Source organism: Perognathus longimembris, chromosome 2 (genome assembly GCF_023159225.1).
Source record: "Perognathus longimembris pacificus isolate PPM17 chromosome 2, ASM2315922v1, whole genome shotgun sequence".
In the NCBI taxonomy this organism is placed as follows: Eukaryota; Metazoa; Chordata; class Mammalia; order Rodentia; family Heteromyidae; genus Perognathus; species Perognathus longimembris.
In genome coordinates, this window is record NC_063162.1 from 38,662,102 (window position 1) to 38,682,485 (window position 20,384).

Sequence of the window (20,384 nt, forward strand, 5' to 3'; positions counted from 1 at the left end):
CTGAAAGTTCCTAACACAAAGAAATAATAGATGTGAAAGATATACCTATTACTCTTATCTGATCCTTCTGCATTATATATGTGAATTGAGGTGACTTTCTGTACCCTATAACTATGTACCTCTTAAAAATTCTAGGGAATATGGAAGATGGCCTCATGGTAAAGTGCTTGCCTCATATACATGAAGCCCTGGGTTCGATTCCTCAGCACCACATCAACAGAAAAGGCCAGAGTAGCACTGTGGCTCAAGTGGTAGAGTGCTAGCCTTGAGAAAAAAAAAAAAAAAGCCAGGGACAGTGCTCAGGCCCTGAGTCCAATCCCCAGGTCTGGCAGGAAAAAAAAATCTAAATATATTTAAATAAAGAAAAGGGAGGGAAGGAGAGGGCTTAGGTAAGGAAGCGAGGAAAGGAAAAAATAAGAAAGGAAGGGAGGGAGCGAAGAGGAAAGGCATAAATGAAGCATTCACTTGCTACTCCCAAAACTTAATTTTTGTCTTCTATCAACTAACTTACAAATTGAGTACTTCACCAAAACAAAACAAAACAAAACAAAACTCGGCCTGAAGTGGCGCTGTGGCTCAAGTGGCAGAGTGCTAGCCTTGAGCAAAAAGAAGCCAGGGACAGTGCTCAGGCCCTGAGTCCAAGCCCCAGGACGGCCAAAAAAAAATACAAAAGAAAACAAAACAAAACAAATTGAGTACTTCAGCAAAGATAGCATTAATCACATGAACAAAAGGCTATGGAAGTAACATAACCACATTTTCATTGTATATGTTGAAATGGCTGAATGGTAAATGAGGTTGGATTAGCCACAATGATGTGAGTAGAACAGAGCCCTAAATTTATGTACCAGGTGTAGTTTCATGCTCACAGAAGGTTTAAGATAAACTAAATATTATACTCCTGAGATACAACAATCTTCTATTTATTCACCAACATAATGATAAAGCTCACATTGCATTTAGTCTAAAATAATTGTATCAATAATGAACAATTCTAGACCCCAAATTCTAAAACATGTTTTTGAACAATCTTGGGCTCCTCTAAATAGAGTAGGAATGGGGAAATCTGGGTGAGACCCAAGACAAATTTTGATTGTCATTAGTATTTCAAACAATCTCACATAAGATTTTTGTATCTATACAATTACAGGAAGTAAAATGAGGGATGAGATTACAAAAGCCTAAATGAGCTTGAAAATTATGAAGTTCAGGGCTGGGAATGTGGCTTAGTGAGGAAGTGCTTGCCTAGCATGCATGAAGCCCTGGGTTCAATTCCTCAGTACCACATATACAGAAAAAGCCAGAAGTGGCGCTGTGGCTCAAGTAGTAGAGTGCTAGCCTTGAGCAAAAGAAGCTCCTGGACAGTGCCCAGCCCCTGAGTTCAAGCCCCAGGACTGAAAAAAAGTAAAAAGAAAACTATGGGGTTCTTTGTTTAACTCTCTAGATAGCCACTAACTAAATCTAGGCTATTACTATAATTATTTAGTGATTCAATTTTTAACCTTTCAAAATAAAGATGAGAGGTGGGAATATGGCCTAGCGGTAGAGTACTTGCCTTGCGTACATGAATCCCTGGGTTCGATTCCTCAGCACCACATATACAGAAAAAGCCAGAAGTGGCACTGTGGCAAGTGGTAGAATGCTAGCCTTGAGCAAAAAGGAGCCAGGGACAGTGCTCAGGCCCTGAGTCCAAGCCCCAGGACTGGCAAAAAATAAACAAATAAATAAATAAATAAAGATGGCTGTATTTTTGCCCCTTAAGATTACTGCAAACATGGGCTGGGAATATGGCCTAGTGACAAGAGTGCTTGCCTAGTATACATGAATCCCTAGGTTCAATTCCTCAGCACCCCATATATAGAAAATGGCCAGAAATGGCACTGCGGCTCAAGTGGCAGAGTGCTAGCCTTGAGCAAAAAGAAGCCAGGCAAAGTGCTCAGTCCCTGAGTTCAAGGCCCAGGACTGGCAAAAAAAAAAAAAGAAAAGAAAGAAAGAAAGAAAAAAATTACTGCAAACAACAAGACACCAAACAATGCAACAGTACTCAAAGGTAGAACTGATACTTGGAGAGTAAGAAATTATTGATGTGTTTTAGGCACATGTGACTCTAGCTTATCGCGGGTGACAAAATTAACAGGAGCAAGTAATATCATAACATCTTGCTGAGCTGGAACCTTGCTGGTGATAAGGCTGAGCCAATGTGAAAATTTTAATAAACTTCATTACCATCCTTATGAGTGGTTCATTCAAAAAATGAGTATTGCTCTGTCATTTCACTGAACAATAACAATAAAAAATATCACTCAAGGAGATAATGCAAGTATGCCTATATTTCAAAGGATTGGGTGGTGAATATGTTACAGAAGCATAACTAAATGTATATAGGGAAGAACTAGAATTTAAAGTTAATTATAATGTTAATGGTATAAAATAATTGTATTTTTTTGAAATATCACCTCGACAGTTTCACTTCATTTATCCTGAAAGTGAAAAGAATAGAGCTGACATTACAGTACACTCTCTCTTAACCTTTATCGTACTGGCTGAAAAGAACAGATGTTTCCTATGCTAAAAACAGAAGAGTCCATGGATGTTTGGAATATATGGAACAATGCACACTGAGGACTCTTGGAAATTGGGTGGCAGGGAGGGGGAGTTGCAACATTTCCCCATGCCAATATGAAAGGCAAGGTTGCTTGGAAAACCCACTGAGCAGAACACATGTCAAGGTAAGACACACATGTCAGGCTATCACAGCTGAAGGAGATTCACTATCAAATGCATTACATTGACTTGTTCCAGTGCCAGATCTAGAAGTAAACACTTGAAAATGAATGGGATCCTATCCTTTCTCCTCAAATAGTAGAGAATGTTCTTATGAGATGAGCCAAATACCAGGGTTTTCATTAAGGCTCACACTGATGGCCAGATATGAAACACAGCAATCTATCCCAAGAATATAATCTTCCAGTTGACCAGAAGGTTCTGCTAGACAAACTACAAAGCCTTCCAGGTGTGCTCAAATAATAGATGGGTTAGAAGTATCATCTCTTATAAAGAAGTCAAGTCAATGTTTTTCTTCAAAATAAAGATAAGAAACATGTATACAAAAAACATGGAAATAGTTATTTCCATTACCTTTCTAGAGCTTCGTGAACAAAAGGATCCAAAATCATCCTAAAAAAGAAAAAGAAATCAACAGTTAGCAAACATAAAAGAATGTCTTTTATTTATCATAATAGCAACTTAAAAACACAAATTATTGATAGCCTTGAAAACATAGCAATACTTAAAAAAAAAGACCCACAGTAAAACAGAGGATAGAGCATTCTAAAGCATGATTCAGGAAATACTCAGATACATACAGAATCAAGAGAAGTATACACAGCAAATCAAGGACATCACGAATTGGAAAAGAATATTTTAATAGGGAAGTTGTACCAAACAAACAAAGCAAGTATGGTCTTGAACTTGAAATGAATATGAGATCAGTAAGATGCAAATGTAACCACTATAATAAAGATAATGTATTTTCTCTGTGTAATAAAGCTGACACAGGAAAACAGTTTCCACACTAGGCTCTTTCACACTATTATAAAACACCATTTTCTTTGAAGCTTCATTACCTTAAGTATTGTTTAGCAAGGGCCAGAATAGCAAGGCATGTAAAAACCTAAGAGCTTCCCTGTGCAAGAGATGACATGAGATCGTTTATATAATATCATTACAAGCTCAAAATAGAAAACTACAGATACACTTAAGATGAAGAGTAAAGCTGACTTACGTTTTTACAAAATGCTAGCCTGCTGGGGTAAGAAATACATTTAGCTTGTTCCTTATTAAAATATGGTAATATATGCAAGAGGCTGGATCCAACTAGTATCAAAGATTACATATGCAGGATACAAAGAAAGTAATATCCGACATTACAGTTAAAGCCTGAACATAGACTGGCACCATCAGGATGGGCTGAACAAATTGGCACCACAAAAATATTTCATCAGTTTTTAAGTCCACTCTCAAGTCCTAAATAATTAAATGTGTCATTTCAAGATTCAAGTTTTTAATAAAGGAAAATAAAATATTAACATTTCTAAAATCTTAACATTTTCCTGGATGTTTCAGCCATACTTCTTCATTATATTTCACAACTTCTAAATCAACTTTAATAATTTCTATATCAACCTGAATAATTTTTATAAATCATAAGAGCAGTGTTTATTCATTATAGAAAACGTACAAAGCACAGAAAAGATACTTAAAATAAAAACTAGTAGTTGTGTTATATACTATAAAATTATAATACAGGCTTATTACAGGTGAGCAATTTTTTAATTTTATGATAATTATCCTATGTAGAACCTTTGGGTACTTTTAATTAGGAGGTTTGTAGTTTTCTTATGGATTTGTGACTCTTTATACAATAAGGCTATTAAAAACAAGTCTTCCATAATTATATAAGTGTTTTCAGTTGGCTTCACAGTCTGTTTGCATTTGGTTTAGTTTATAATGACTTTTGGCGTACAGAAGTTTCAGTTTTGTGTACCAAACATATCAATCATTTATTTTATGGGATCTTCTAGAGTTTCTATGCATGGTAAGTTTTTTCTCAGTCCAAATATCAATTATATATTTATATTTTCTTGTACTTGACCCTCATCCCACAATACACCACTATCTCACCTTTGTTTTGTGGTTTATTGCGAACACAAGCAGAATTCACTGTGGTGTACAGAGTTGGTGTAGAAGAGAAAAATTAGACACCTGCAAAATACAGGAAGCTGGAGAAAAACAGAGCCTTGGAATTTACCAAATTCAGAGGTAGACACAAAGGATTGAAAACACAGAAAAATATGAAGACAGTGCATGAAAAATGGCCAGAGACATATTTGGTTTAATGCCCTACCAGCATACAAAAGCAGACTCAAGATAGTTTGAATTAGAGCTGCGATCAGCAGTAATGTCCAATTTAAATTCACAATGCTTGATTCGCTGCAAGAAAGGAATTTAGCCATATCAAGAAATTATTTATCAAATCAAGCCACAATACTTAAAAATAAGGATATCTTCTACTTGAAAAATATATCAAGAAGAAATAAAGGCAGGTTAAGAGAGAGAATATGTTATGACAATAAAATCCATTTGACACCATTATCTATCATAATAGAGGAGGAGAGTAAAGATACCTGGACTGAAAAATCATAAAGAATAAAGTTAATGAATTCTTGCTAAGTAGGCTTGTGAGCAAATGAAAGCCTGATATTCAGTGTAAAAGGCCAACAATATGCCAACATGTGATGTACAATTTTCAATAAACTTGAGATCAAAAATGAAACAAGCTCATTATTTTGGAACTTTGTTTTTGTCCGAATACTCTGATATAAATGAATCTTTGATTTAGTTGGGAGTTTGTCCTGTGACGAGGTGACTGACTCCCCAGCTTTCCAGGTGTTTACTTTAAAAAAAAATATCCTTGAACGTCACTTTCTGTGAACCAGGCCCAGTTCCAAAGAATATAATGGAAATGGAAATGCATCTTACTCTCATAACAACCTATAGCATAGTTACAGTTACAAATAAGAAAACTATGGCCCAGAGAGGCCAATTAACTTTTCCAAAATAATAAAGTGAAGAATCAATCCAGGATCAAAACCCAAATACTCTACTGCTGCCTCCATGCTTTGGGCCACCATGCTCTTCTGGCTCCCTGCTGGCAGATAACCCTGGGCCAGAAAAAAAGCACAATCACAACAATAAATCCTCAATTTGGTAACTACCAAAAGTTTCAGTTCTAAACCTAATCTTCCCATACCAAACTGATATTTTTCACTAAGGTACCCATTCTCTTTATAAAACCATAAGGAGTGTTATGTCCAATGCCATCGATGGGTTGTCACTTGAGGAAACACAGAATTTGGCCAATTGAGTGTTTGTTTGTTTTTTTGTTTGTTTTGTTAAATTTTTATTGTCAAACTGAGGTACAGAGAGGTTACACGTTCATACGTTAGGCACTGGATACATTTCTTGTACTGTTTGTTACCTCCTCCCTCATTCCCCCCTCCCCCCTTTCCCTTCCCCGCCCCCCCCCATGAGTTGTTCAGTTCATTTATACCAAACAGTTTTGCAAGTATTGCTTTTGTAGTCGTTTGTCTTTTTTTTTTTTTTTACCCTGTGTCTCTAGATTTTGGTATTCCCTTTCTATTTCCTAGTTCTAATACCAGTATACATGGTTTCCAATGTACTCAGATAAGATACACAGATAGTGCAGGTACAACCATAGGAAGGGGATACAAGAGGATCATCAACAATAGAAGCTACAGTTTCACATGGAATGCTGAAAGTAATTACAATAGTGATATAAAAGTCGTTTCCATAACATGGAGTTCATTTCACTTAGCATCATCTTATGTGTTCATAAGGGCTATTGGGCTGTTGTGATCCTCTGTTGTGACTAGCCTAAACCTGTGCTAATTATTCCCTATGAGGGAAACCATAGAGTCCATGTTTCTTTGGGTCTGACTCACTTCACTTAGTATAATTTTTTCCAAGTCCTTCCATTTCCTTACGAATGGGGTAATGTCATTCTTTCTGATAGAGGCATAAAATTCCATTGTGTATATGTACCACATTTTCCTGATCCATTCGTCTACTGAGGGGCATCTGGGCTGGTTCCATATTTTAGCTATGTGCTGCGATGAACATTGTTGTGCTGGTGGCTTTAGTGTGTTCTTGTTTGTGGTCTTTTGGGTAGATGCCCAGAAGTGGGGCTGCTGAGTCATAGGAGAGCTCTATGTTTAGCCTTCTGAGGAATCTCCATACTGCTTTCCAGAGTGGCTGAACCAGTTTACATTCCCACCAACATTGAAGTAGGGTTCCCTTTTGGCCACATTCCCTCCTACATTTGTCATTGTTAGTTTTCTTGATATAGGACATTCTTACTGGGGTGAGATGGAATCTCAATGTTGTTTTGATTTGCATTTCTTTTATGGCCAGTGATGTAGAGCACTTTTTCATATGTCTCTTGGCCATTCTCTTTTCCTCATCAGAAAAGTCTCTTTTTAAGTCTTTAGCCCACTTGTTGAGAGGACTATTGGTTCTTTGCGGTTTTGTTTTGGAGGAATTTAATTTTTTTAGTTATGTATATATTTTAGATATGAGGCATTTGTCCATTGTATGGCCAGTAAATATCTTTTCCCAATCCATGGGCTTTCTGTTTACCTTGTGAGCTATGTCCTTTGCCCTGCAGAAACTCTGCAGTTTGATGCAGTCCCATTTGTCCATCCTTTCTTCGATTTGTTGCATTTCTGGGTCTTTGTTAAGGAAGTTCTGTCCTGTGCCAAGGAACCCAAGTGTTTCTCCTACTCCTTCCTTTAGTGTTTTCAGGGTATTTGTTTTAATTTCGAGGTCTTTGATCCATTTGGAATTGATTTTGGTGCAGGGTTATATGTAAGGATCTAGTTTTGGTTTTTTGCATGTGTTGAACCAGTTTTGCCAGCACCATTTGTTAAAGAGGCTGTCTTTCTTCCAGACTATTTTTTTAGCTCCTTTATCAAAGATTAAGTAGGCATAATTCTGTGGGTTCATTTCTGGGTCTTCAATTCTGTTCCATCAGGCCTGTTCCAGTGCCAATACCAAGCTGTTTTTATTACTATAGCTTTATAATACAGCCTGAAGTTGGGTATTGTAATTCCTCCAGCACTGTCCTTTCTGCTTAGGATTGTTTTTGCTATTCTGGGTCTTTTATTGTTCCATATGAATTTCTGGATTGCTTTGTCTATTTCATTAAAAAATGGTGTTGGGATATTAACGGGTATTGCATTGAATTTGTAGATAGCCTTTGGCAATATTGCCATTTTGATTATATTAATCCTCCCAATCCAGGAGCATGAGAGGTTTTTCCATTTCCTTAGTTCTGCCTTAATTTCATTTTTCATGTTTTTAAAGTTCTCATCATAGAGGTCTTTCACTTCTTTCTTTAAGGTTATTCCAAGGTATTTTATGTTTTTTGAGGCTATTGCAAAAGGAGTTGCTTTCTTGATTTCAGCCTCGGTGTTCAGGTCTTTAGCATATAGAAATGCCATTGATTTTTGAGGGCTTATTTTATATCCTGCAACTTTGCCAAAGTTTTGGATCAGCTTTAGTAGCTTGGGAGTATAGTCAATGGGGTTCTTTAGGTATAGAATCATGTCATCTGTGAAGAGAGAAAGTTTAACTTCATCTTTTCCTATTTGGATCCCCTTTATATTTTTTTCTTGCCTAATTGCTCTGGCTAGGAATTCTAATACTATGTTGAAGAGAAGGGGAGAGAGCGAACATTCCTGTCTTGCTCCTGATTTTAAAGGGAATGAATGGCTTTAGTTTTTCACCATTTAGAATTATGCTTGCTGTTGGTTTGTCATGGACTGCCTTTATTATATTCAGCAACTGAGTGTTTATTGTCAATTTCACTTGAAGCTACTTCTTATTAAAGGTTATTTGGTACAATTACATGGATTAGAAAATCCGTTTTGTAAATACCTCCTAGCAAACCTAACCTACCTCCTCTATGCAAGCTATGCCTGCTAATATAGTGGTAGCTTTTGTGTTTTCTCCCCATTCCTCATGGATACCCAGGAGCAGTTCACGTATTCTGCTCTGAAGCACTTGGCTGTGACCCCATGATTCTGTATTGGGTATCTGCTCTGCTGTACAAGGAGGTTTCTTTACAAAGTCTGTGAGAAAACCTAGTTTCAGAATATGACTGTTGGTGAGCCCCCACATCACTTGGCTTCAAGAAAATAAAACCCAGGAGTTCCAAACCAGCTCCCCCACCACTTCAGAGGAAGAGTCAGCAGTTGAAAAAGAAAACTGTAAGACAGATTACCAAACTCCAATGGTGAATAAATTAAAAAATTATCATTACATAGTTGTACAAAAGGGTTTCAGTTCAACAAGTCAATTTATGAGTACAGTGTACCTTGATCCAGGTCACCCATTCCATGGTTCTCTCTCCCATCCATCTCAACACCAATTTTAAAGTGTCCTCATCTTTCTTTGAATCTTCAATATAGATATATCAACTGTCTACAAATTACATTCTGTATTTTTACCCTCACAGAGTGACGCACTATTATTTTTGTCACTGGGGTAAGTGAAAAAGATGTTGTCATAACAACTCAGCAAATTGGATCTAAGATGTCTAACGTTTCCAATTGGTTAGGAATTGCGAAAGGGTCGCTAATGGGTATATCAAAATGTTTTCAAGAATATATTTTAAACTTCTCTTCAACCTCAGCGCCATTTTACTGGGGAAAAAAAAATCATTTCTCTGCTTTTTGTTTCCTTTTGAAAAGGTTCATTGAACAATGAGTCACTAGGTATTTTCTTTCTTTATTTCTGACTTGTTTCAAATACAAAACCAGTCCTTCTTTCTCACAGGTACTAAAGCTGCTATTATTCAAGGTCATAAAGATGACTCTGGAAAGAAAAACTTATGCTTATTTGACAAGGAGCTTTAATACATGGGAATTAATGTGCATGTCAAACCTTTAAAGCAATTAAAATTTTTAGTATCTCTAGAGAACATGTTAAATGGATGCTAAAAACTAGCTTCTTAGAGCAGCTATCATCTCTGCTTAATTTATGTGAATAAAGGTAACAAACATCATATTTTAAATGTCTGTTGGTGTTGGAGATAAGTAGGACATTAAAATATTCTGTTTGTTTTATTTTATATTGCTAGATTGCTAAATAAATATTATTCGGATGCACTATCATCTCCAGCTAGCTGATGGTGAGAAATACATAATGGCGGACTGTTGTCATGGCAACGCCTCTACAACCACAGGTTTTCTATGGCAACCCAGGCTCCATGGAATACTAATGAAAACCCACAGCAACAGAGAGTCAAAAAGGTGATGTCTAGAGACTAAAAAGCTCATGTAACATTTATTACAATGTTATAGATGCCTTTGTATATTTGACAAACAAAATCAGTATTCAAAAGCCTATCCGCTAGAAAAATGGCAGGCATATTTGAGATCTTTTCTGAAAAAAAAAAAATAACCTAACACTATGATCCTTTAAGCAATTTATATTAATATAGTAACAACTTTAAAATATATAATTCACATTTCTAAGGCACAATTTTTAATCCAAATGGATATATTTCACTAGTTGCAGACAAGTTACATTCTACACAGTAACATGAACCCAACAAGCAATCCAATATTACATGTTTCGGTCTCATTCTTTTATTAACCATATTTTATTTTGCCAAATTTTATTTTACTTTTCTAGCTTTTATTCCTTTCAACAGCCTAGCTGTGTTACCTAGGATAGCCTTAGGCTCTCTTTCACCAATGAAATCATGTTGCATTTAAGAGACAAGAAAGTGTCTATGATTCTTACCATGTCATTTACCAGCCTGTGAATTTGCACAAGTCATTTAAGCAACATGCCAGTTTTTTAATCTGTCAGAGGACATGATATCTACCTTCTCTTCACTGCCAATTTGCTACAAAATATGCTGGTATCTATGAGCATCTGGAAAAATAATTAAATTCATTGTCATAGCTAAAGAAAAAGAACTACAGGATTCCTCTTTATATATTTGTATTTTCAAACACTGAAGGTAGTGGGTAACAACTCAGGCCTTGCTATGATCAAATGCCTCAGCACCTAGTGTCCTAGCCCAGGAATCTAAAGTGACAACATAGTACAAGAAGAGGCCCACAGGGAGGACACAGCCAACCTTTAGGATTCTGATCTTCCCCTTCCCCGTGGACAGCTCCCTGCCCTATATCTACTACGCAAGACATTCAGTTCAACAAAGTGAGCCTTAAAAAAAAAAGTTGCTAACATTGCCTTATAATGAATATATTACATACTCATTTAGATGAAAACCAAGCTGCTCCTATGACCAGCAAGACACCAACCCTTTAATTATGTTTTCTAGCTATTTTGATACACTTAGAAGACAGTGCTTACATACTGTAGAATAAGTCTAGGGAGTTCAAAACATTTGCCTTTAAACAAAAGCCTCAACTATTAACACAAACTAAAGAAAACAGAAAGATAAGGAAGGCATAATGTTTATGATGCTACCTTTTTGTTTAAATTACTTAACAGTGCTTTAATAGTAGATGTTTACTTCTCGACTAAAACTGTGGAAAAATTCTGACTATTTTATTTTTGAGTTAACATCTCTACTTGGTATTTCCACATACAAATCTTTATATAGGTCCTAGAGTCAAGCTCCAATGTAGCAAGATCAAATTTAAGAAAAACATGATGAAGAACTTAATATTAACCAGGTGCTGTTGGCCCGTGCCTAAAATACTGTTTTGGAGGCTGAGATTGGGAGGATTTGGTTCACTTCAGACAGAGAAGTTCATGGGAACCCATGTCAGCTGAAAGCTGGAAGCAATGGCAAATGTCTGTTACCCTGGCTACCTGGGAAGCTAAGATTCAGGGGATCATAGTTCCAGGCCAGCTCAGACATTAAAGTCTGTAAGACTTTCTCTCAACAGAAGAAGCCAGGTATGTTGGGGGTAGGGGGTCCCTCTCATTCCAACTACAATAGGTTCTATGATCAAGCTCCAATGGGAAGATGAAAATAGGCAGATCACCGTCCAGGTACACACTTAGGTGGGAAGCAAAACCTTATCTCCAAAATAACTACCATAATAAGGCACTGGAGGTCTAGGTCAGCAGTGATAGGCCTGCCTACTAAGTTTGAAGCCCTGAGTTCAAATGTCACTGTCATCCTCCAAAAAAGTTTACTACTATTCACACTGAGTCTAACCCCCCCCCCCCACAAAAATGTTCTAACACAAATATGACTTCTATCTTAACTAAATCTTGTCTTAGCAGGTATGCAAAATAATGCCATCATCACAACAGTAGATAAAAACAATCACTCCTGAAAGGAGCATGACTGCTGAAAGGAATAAAACACAGCAGCATTTAAGATCATATTCAAAGCTGGGCACTGGTGGCTCATACCTGTAATCCTAGTGACTCATGAGACTGAGATTTGAGGATCGAGGTTCACAGCCAGCCCAGGCAGGAAAGGCCATGAGACTCTTATCTCCAATAAACTACTCAGAAAAGGCTGGAAGTGGAGCTGTGCACTAGCCTTGAGCAACAAAGAGGCACAGGGACATCGTGCAGGCCCTGAGTTTAAGCCCCAGGACCAGAAAAACAAACAAAAATAACAAAAACATGATTAAATTCCATGTGAGAACTGTACACTAAATAAATGGGGGGAAAAAACCTTAAAACTCCCACTCCAAAAATAATACATCACAAAATTAGGAGAACTGGCATCTACCCAAACCAATAAATACGCAAGGTGAATGCTTTTAATTACTTCAGCTCTTAAAATATATTTCTGTTCATTTCTTAAAATATTTTCATGTAGCACAAACAAGATTGTTTCCAAGCTCAGCGCTGGTGGCTCAAGCCTGTAATCCTAGCTACTTAGTAGGTTCATATCGAAGGATAGCAACTCAAAGCCTGCCCAGGCAGAAAAGTCTATGAGACTCTTATCTCCAATTAACCACCAGAAAATTGGAAATGGCACTGTGCCTCTAGAGTACCAGCCTTGAGCAGAAAAGCTCAAGTGTAGCACCCAGGCCCTGAGTTCAAGCCTCATAACTAACAAAAGGTAGGAAGGAGGGTAGGAAGAAGAAAGATTGTTTCTGAAGAGTTAAAGTAAACCCCATTTTCAGGCAGCCCCCGTTTTGTTGTCTGTTTAAATTTTGAGTAACCCAGGCCACCAATTATCCCGGCTAGCAGGAAAAGCCTATTAGGGCCCAGCCGGTCAGGAAACTCCCTGCTTAACTCTACTGCCTGGGAATGCTCCAAATGCCTCAAGCCCTGAGCCAATCAGATTTGTACCCATATCCTAATCTTGCTTGAACACCTGATTGCTGTAACTTGGTTTTTTGCCTTTATAAGCCCTGTGAAATCTCATCTCGGGGCCTTCCTCCTAACCTCCTCTGTGTCAGTGGGTAGGATGAGGCCCGATCTGCAGCTCGCCTGAATAAAGCCTTGCTTTTGTATTTCGAAACGTCTGGCTCTCGGTGGTCCACTTGGTGGTCTTCTCGTGACTTGGGCATAACGGTTTCCAAGTATTTCTGTTTCTATTACAGGGGTATGAAGACATTTCCCCCTCCATGTTATATGAGCTTCTAAATAAATAAATATATCTCTAACTAAAACCAGACAGCTTTTCTTCTCAGTCAAATGAAGGCATAATTATATTTTAAAGCATCACATTTTCTATTGAGCAAAAATGACAGCAAAAAGATTTAGGAGGCTAATCACCACCACAAGAGAGTTCTTCGATTGCAGCCTGGTCTATGGGGTTGGCAAATAAGACTACAGTCACACCCTGATCCTCTTCACTCATCTCTCTTCCTCCTCCCCTACACTAGATAATGGAAGAGATTATGTATCTTACAGAGAAGTGTAATTATGAGTCATGTGGTAGAAAGGTATTCAATACTAGCTATGCAGAAAGACAATTTGAAAATCAATAAGAAAGGCTATCCAGGGAAGTTGACTTAGAAAAAAAAATGCTCCAGGATTATAGCCTGAATTACAGATTGTTTTATTTATTTGTTTTTGAAAAATAATGAGTCATTGCTATTCTTTCTTGGTGTACAGAGTTAGACATAAAACTCAGGTGTATTATTTTTAGAAGTAATTATGGTCTACAGAGTTGATTAGGACTAAAAGTGTAACTACTGTATAATGATAAGACCTTTAGATAAATTCTTTGGTTCCTTTCCATTTAATTTTGTGTATTTCTAGAAATGTGGGCTAGGGTATATATAAGTCTTATACATCCTAACTCAAAATCTTTTCTAATGTTGTTTTTAATATTTATGTTTGTCAAGTAGTTCACCAACAGTTTTCAATCCCAGAAGTCAGGTTGAATATAATGCATTTTAATCATTGTTACCCTTTCCATCATTTTCTTCCATTTTTCTCCATCCCATCTCAAATGCAGTTATTATATTCAGTGTATATTATATAAAAATTGAACAATGTAACTTGAGTGAAGGAATGGGATGATATTTTTGATACCCAATTTTGAAATTCCTCTTTTGACATCCAATTTATGTTATCCACAGTTATTTGCTATTATCAAGAGCAAAACAAAATTGAACTTTGTACATATTCTACACTCAAAAAAGAAAAAATAACTTTGACTCTTAATTATCCTCTCCTTCAAAATCCAAAGCCACTTCTCTAAAATAGACTAGCCATGCTAAAATGTTCATTCTCAGGAAATAACTTCAAATTGATTTCTTGTTATGATAGCGTTTTTTCACTAAAGCTATCAAAGTTGCCTAATAAGTGAATCATCTATCACAATTTAAAGCTAAGTTCCCAGAAAATGAGGATAAACTGTCCCTGACACAGCTGAGGTGTTTTCTGGGTGCAGGTAATCCGATGTGGGTGCCAGCCTAAGTGGTCCCAGGAATTTGGCTACGATCCAAGGCACAACAAAGAACCGGTAGTGGGCCTCCACCATTATACTTAATGTACTAGAAGGAAACAATGGTTGCACAGGATTGTACTTGGTTACAGTTGGGATAGTCTGAAATAAAGAAATGTAGCATTAAATGAGACCTTAACAGAGACGCGAGACCCCTCAGTTGTGAGCACAGGAAAGGAGTTTGTGAGGAAGTGCCATCAAGTGGTCACTGGGCAGGCACAGGGAGAGACACCGGGCAGAGAGAACAGCAGCATCCAATTCTGGCAGGCAAAGGGCCATGGGCTTTGTGGACTGGAGGCCACTGCAGCTAAAGGACTCTGAGCAAGAATGGTTCAAGACTGGGACCAGAAAATACAGGGCACTGTTAAGCATTTGGGACTTCGTTCCTAAGCAATGAGGATCCGTGAAAGTATTCTAAGCCAAGAAGTAAGATTGTTTAAAAAAGAAGAAGCTCTTTCTGGAGAAGATATTGAACAATTTTAAGACAAGAGCAAAGATCCAGGCCCTAGGACAGTGTCCAAGGCCAGAGCCTCCATGATGGATAAAGTCCATGGATTGACTGTAGGTCCTAAATGGACACTTCAGACATGATTGTGACCCAGGGAACCTCAGCTCTTAGCTCAGGGTGAGGAAGAAGAAAAGTCTAAAGAATATTAATCCATTGCTATTGGAAAATATAGGACATTATAAAGTCAGGAACCCCAGTGTGGAAGCTGCAAAAAAAAAAAAAAAGAACAAAGAACAAAGAAGGTAAGGCATCAAATGTGTCTGTTAGGTTTAGCCATGTGGAGATCTGGAATGACTTATTAAAAATTGTTTGGTGGACTGGGCAGAAGGCAGACTGAAGTGGATGGCAGAGGTGGTCAGTCAGAAGTGTAGACAAAGGTAGAAAGACAACACTTTTATCAAAGTTTGGCTGAAAGCAAAGAAGACAGATGAGGTAGGAGCAGAACTAGGTTCATATGCTAAACTTTCTAATATAAAATTATAATCAACAGTATGTATGGTTCAATGCATTTGTTGCATGTGTATGTATCTTGAGACTACACAGGACATTTTGTGACTAATTTGAATAGAAAGTATAAAATAGTAAAACATGTGGATCATTTTTATGCTAATTCATGATCAACTGAGCAATGTGAACAGGAGAGAAACAGGTTAATGTTATTCCTAACCTCAGGAGGTTTGCTAACTACAGGCAAACCTAAGATGCTGAAGATGATATAACACAGGTTATAAGCATGGGGGAAATTGCTTGCTCAGAACTCACTTAAAGCCATCTGGCTGTTGATTAAAATGTGGTTTCCTAAATGAACTAAGAAGTAATTTTCCCTTAATAATGCCAGATTGCTGCTGTAAGACAATGTACTTTGCAAAACTCTATTTCAAATACAATGCCACACTGCCATCTGCTGGTTATTATGTAGATTTTTCTTTGGTGGATTAAAAAAAATACTTTTATTATCTTGAAGTAATTGTACAAAGAACTTGCCATACAACAAAGCAGTATATGAAGATAGTACATCCCGATCAATTTCACCCCTTTTAACATTCTCTCCTGCCCCTTCTGACTCACCCTTTACTTTTCTTAATTTTAAGGATATGTATTGAATTTTTGGCCATTTAACAAAGCAGTGTATGTATAATATGCATCTTGATCTGTGAATTTTTAAGTTATATCATGGGCTAACACAATGACTACAGAATAGTAATATAGTTAAGAAATGCCATTTAGTAAAATGTATACAGAATAATATTTAGCCACTATAACACCAAATAAAATTTAACTTCTTATATCTAAAAAGGTAAAATTTTTTAAAAACCTAATTTTTAAAAAAGTATAGATACTGTGTGGATTTTGAAAAGACAACTTATATCCTTTTTTCTTCTCAGAATTACCAGTTGTACAAGGGGAGACTGAGAAATGAAAAGTGTTTCAAGTTCATCTTTGTTACAAAACACAGTTGTTAAAACTTTCCCCCATGAACTGAAACTATCTTTTCGGAAATCTAAACAAGTCTTACAAATTTTAAAGGAACAAAGTTTGCTTTGGGGGAAAAGTGTTTTTTTATATATATTAAAAAGTTACTCCTCCCATTACACACATTCCTGCTACCTGTTTCCAAGTTCTTCCAGCTTCTGTTTTCTAAGACTAGGAGAATGTGCCATTGGTGTTGGTTAGAGCCCAGAACAACCTTAAGGATAGATGGATAGATAGATAGACAGACAGACAGACAGATAGACAGACAGATTCTTCCAGTTCTACACATAATGAAAGGTAATGGGATTCAGTGCTTTCTTTAGGAAATGTTAGCTCCTGGCTAGTTCTTGTGTAGAATTACTGGACCCTGTTGCTGTCATTTTACAGAGTTAAGATAACCCAACACAGCCTCCAGGATTAAAAGATGAAAAGTTTGCTTCTTAGATCACCCCTGTCTGGCACATGCTCTTCCAAGAGTGCCACCTAGAGGAGGAACACAAAATAAGCCACAACTGAGTCATTCGCCTATCCCATCATCAAGATGGCACCCACATCACCATCTATTGTCTAATAAAAATAGTCAAGGGGAAGGAGGGCAGAAGAAAAATGAGAGGAAGGGTGGGGGGTACAGTCATAATATTCTGTGTATGAATGTGAAAATGGAACTGGGTAACTTGCGGGCATGCATAGGGTTGGAAGAAATTAAGAAGAACAATATGAGGGGTGACACTGATCAAGAAGCATTCCATTTATAAACGGACGTGTTGAATTGAAACCCCTTTGTTCAACTATATGGTTCTTTCAACAGTGTCAACAGTGGGATTGCTTTACCATAGTGATAATTTATCTTATTATAATAACATCTTGATATTTTTATTTCTTGTCAAAGTGATGTACAGAGGGGTTCCAATTTCATATGTAAGGTGGGGATAAGAGTCACATATCTCACAATATCCTAGACAAGGTGGAATAGACAACTTTATCAGAGTCAGTAAATTGTTTCCAAAACAAGAATAGGTAGTGGGAAATCTCTTCAGCTTAAGACATTTTTTAAACACATCATTGAGATGTACAGCTAGTGTTTCCAACTGGGTGACTACTGCTGTGTAGTTCAAAGTATTACTCATTACTCATGGCGATGCTGGTATAAACAACCCTCCAGAGCCACCATCACACTAAAGTACAGTGCATAAATTTGTGTACAGTATGTAATACTTGATAATGATGATATGCTACTGTTACTGTTTCTGTATTCACCCTAATATGTGTGTATATACATACATACATACATACATACATACATACATACATACATACATACATATATACATATTCTGTTTTTAGTGCTTGAATCAAATATCTGGGCATTATCCCTTAGTTTTTTCACTCAAGTCTGACATTCTACCACTTGAGTCACACCTTTGCTTCTGGCTCTGTGTGTGTGTGTGTGTGTGTGTGTGTGTGTGTGTGTGTGTATGTGTGGTTAATTGGAGATAAGAGTCTCATGGACTTTCCTGCCAGGGCTGGCTTCAAATCATGATCTTCAGGAGAAGGTCAGCCTCCAGAGTAGCTAGTGTTATAGGTGTGAGCCATTAGCACCTTGCTCATTTTACACTTTTGATAATTATTTTAGAATATGTTCTTCTACTTACTTAAAACAGAAAAGAGTTGCTATGAAACAGAATGCCACGTTACACTGGCAGCAGCTTCCTATCTCATGTTTACTGTGTCTCTTGACTATATCAAGAAGCCAAGTCAAGTGACTGACCTCTTCCATCTAGGATGGTGTACACACACTTTATGGTATTTGCACAATGATAAAATCACCTAAGGATGAATTTCTCAGAACACAACCCAGTCCTTCAGCAACACATGACAATTCCTTTTGTTTTCTTTCCAGGTTTGGGGGAGGAATCAATCTTCCTACTCCCTTTGAAGCTAGATATGACCACAATCTGTCCCCACCAATGAAATCTGTCACCTTGAGAAGCTTTAAGGGACAGTTCCTGATCTGTCACCTTCCCATTTCTTTGCTGCCATCAAATACATGCCTAGAAGGAGTTGCCAACAGCCTGAGATGCTGAGTATCAAGAATGAACAGAAATGCCCTGCCAGTTCCCACTGCCCAGGAAACAAGAAAAAAATAAACTTTGGTATTGAGAAGTACTGAGGTCTTGGGCTTATTTCTTACGGCATTACAGCCTACCGTTCTGACTGTTACAAATGTAAAATAATTTGCTAAAACTATACTTTAAGGTAGAAATCACTAAGCAATGGCCCAGGGCCAAATCCAGCCTGCTATCTGTCCTTGTGAAGAAAATGCTGTTGTAATATGATATGTTCATGTACATCCTTTCAGTAGTCACTGTTGATCTATGATGGCAGAACTGAGTTGTGACAAAAAGTACTGGTGCCCAAAGCCTGGCCCTTTTACAAAACAGTTTGCCCACCTCTGCTTCAAAGTCCTTGCTAAATAGGCACTGTGAAAGAAGATGAGGATGAGTAAAGCATTCTCTCTGTGGACAGGTGCTACATTAGCAAAGAAGAACAGAACACAACTTGTAGGTGAGGTGGTATATGGACCTTCTCTATCTACAATTGTACCTAAGCTCAGGCATCAATCAGTTAAGATGCCTGAGATGGTGAAGAATTGTTTCTTAAATCATGTTATCTGCAAGAGCATTTGTATGGCCACATCACTTCTCTGTTGGGAAAAATCCACAAGAAAATAATGGTTATCTGGCTTTTTGAAAACACCATAGTGGCTTTCATATAAAATGAATGGAAACAGGCTGGCCCTTGCATTAAGGTATGTTGTTATAAGTTTAAGATCAGTGTCCTGAGGGCGAGAGTAAGAGAAAACCTAACAAGTACAGTCTGCATGAAGACAATTAAGACCTAGAAAGCTTTAAATGGGTGCAAAATGGCAAGATTGTCATAAAAAGCACCTTTGTTTCCAAGAGCTTTGCAACTGAAAAATTACCCTCAAATCCCTATCTGCTAAAATTTTAGGATTTGTTGGGTAATTTGTTACCTTAATCCATAATTTGTCTTTTCTTCAAACTTAGTATCATTGGAGAATATTATAGAAATTGAAGTATTTTCCTTCTGTCCTTCTTAACTCTTGGTTTATACCACTCACATAACATCTGTTTTTCAGATCAGACAACAGCTGTGTCTAGAGCCAACTTTGAGTTTCTTCAAAACAAAGATCCTATTCATTCATCTTCCTCTCTGATGCTTATACACATATAAGCACTAAAATATTTTTTCAGTGCACATAGTTCTGTATAAATATGTCCAATGTGTACTGCAAAATCTATGGGGGGCACTGTTTGATGCACTAGTAATACAGATGAATTGGACACGCTCTAACCCCAGCCAGGCAAGAGATATGAGAGAGAGAGAGAGAGAGAGAGAGAGAGAGAGAGAGAGAGAGTCAGAGAGAGACAGAGACAGAGAGAGAGGAGAAGGGGGAAGAAGGGAGGAAGGGAGGGAGGGGGAAGGAAAGGGTGGAGGGAGGGAGAGAAAGAGATGCTTCCAACTAACTAAATACTTGGCAATTTATGACTATTGTTAGAATAGTGATTATACTTTACTGACCCACAAATGTAATCTTTCTGGTGGTTTTCACTGAGTCCAACTACCCCTCTTTGATGTGATTTCTTTTTGTTGGAAAAATATTTTCCTGAGTATAGTTCAAATGTTCCTATTTCTTTTTAAGCCTAGTGGGAGAATATACTGTAGCTACTCTGGATTCTGTTGTGTCCTTGAGACTTATAGCTAAATGCCATGGTGTTGGGGGAAAAATGTTAATAATTCTCACCCTAGAGTCAAATCTGGGAGGTTTCACTGGAGAGGATACATTTAGGTTAAGCCCTAAAGCAAAAGTAATATTCTCCTTGTCAGGAA

General features: G+C 37.4%; 1 protein-coding gene across 4 annotated transcripts in view; it reads right to left on the minus strand.

Annotated features, from left to right (window-relative positions):
* The window catches only part of Ank3 (ankyrin 3), a 526,258-nt gene that overhangs the window by 461,542 nt on the left and 44,332 nt on the right, over window positions 1–20,384 (minus strand). For all 4 annotated transcript variants that reach the window (XM_048338833.1, XM_048338830.1, XM_048338829.1 and 1 more), the window contains exon 2: window positions 3,139–3,177. In XM_048338833.1, coding sequence (XP_048194790.1) covers window positions 3,139–3,177 — 39 coding nt within the window. The remainder of the gene's footprint in view (window positions 1–3,138; window positions 3,178–20,384) is intronic.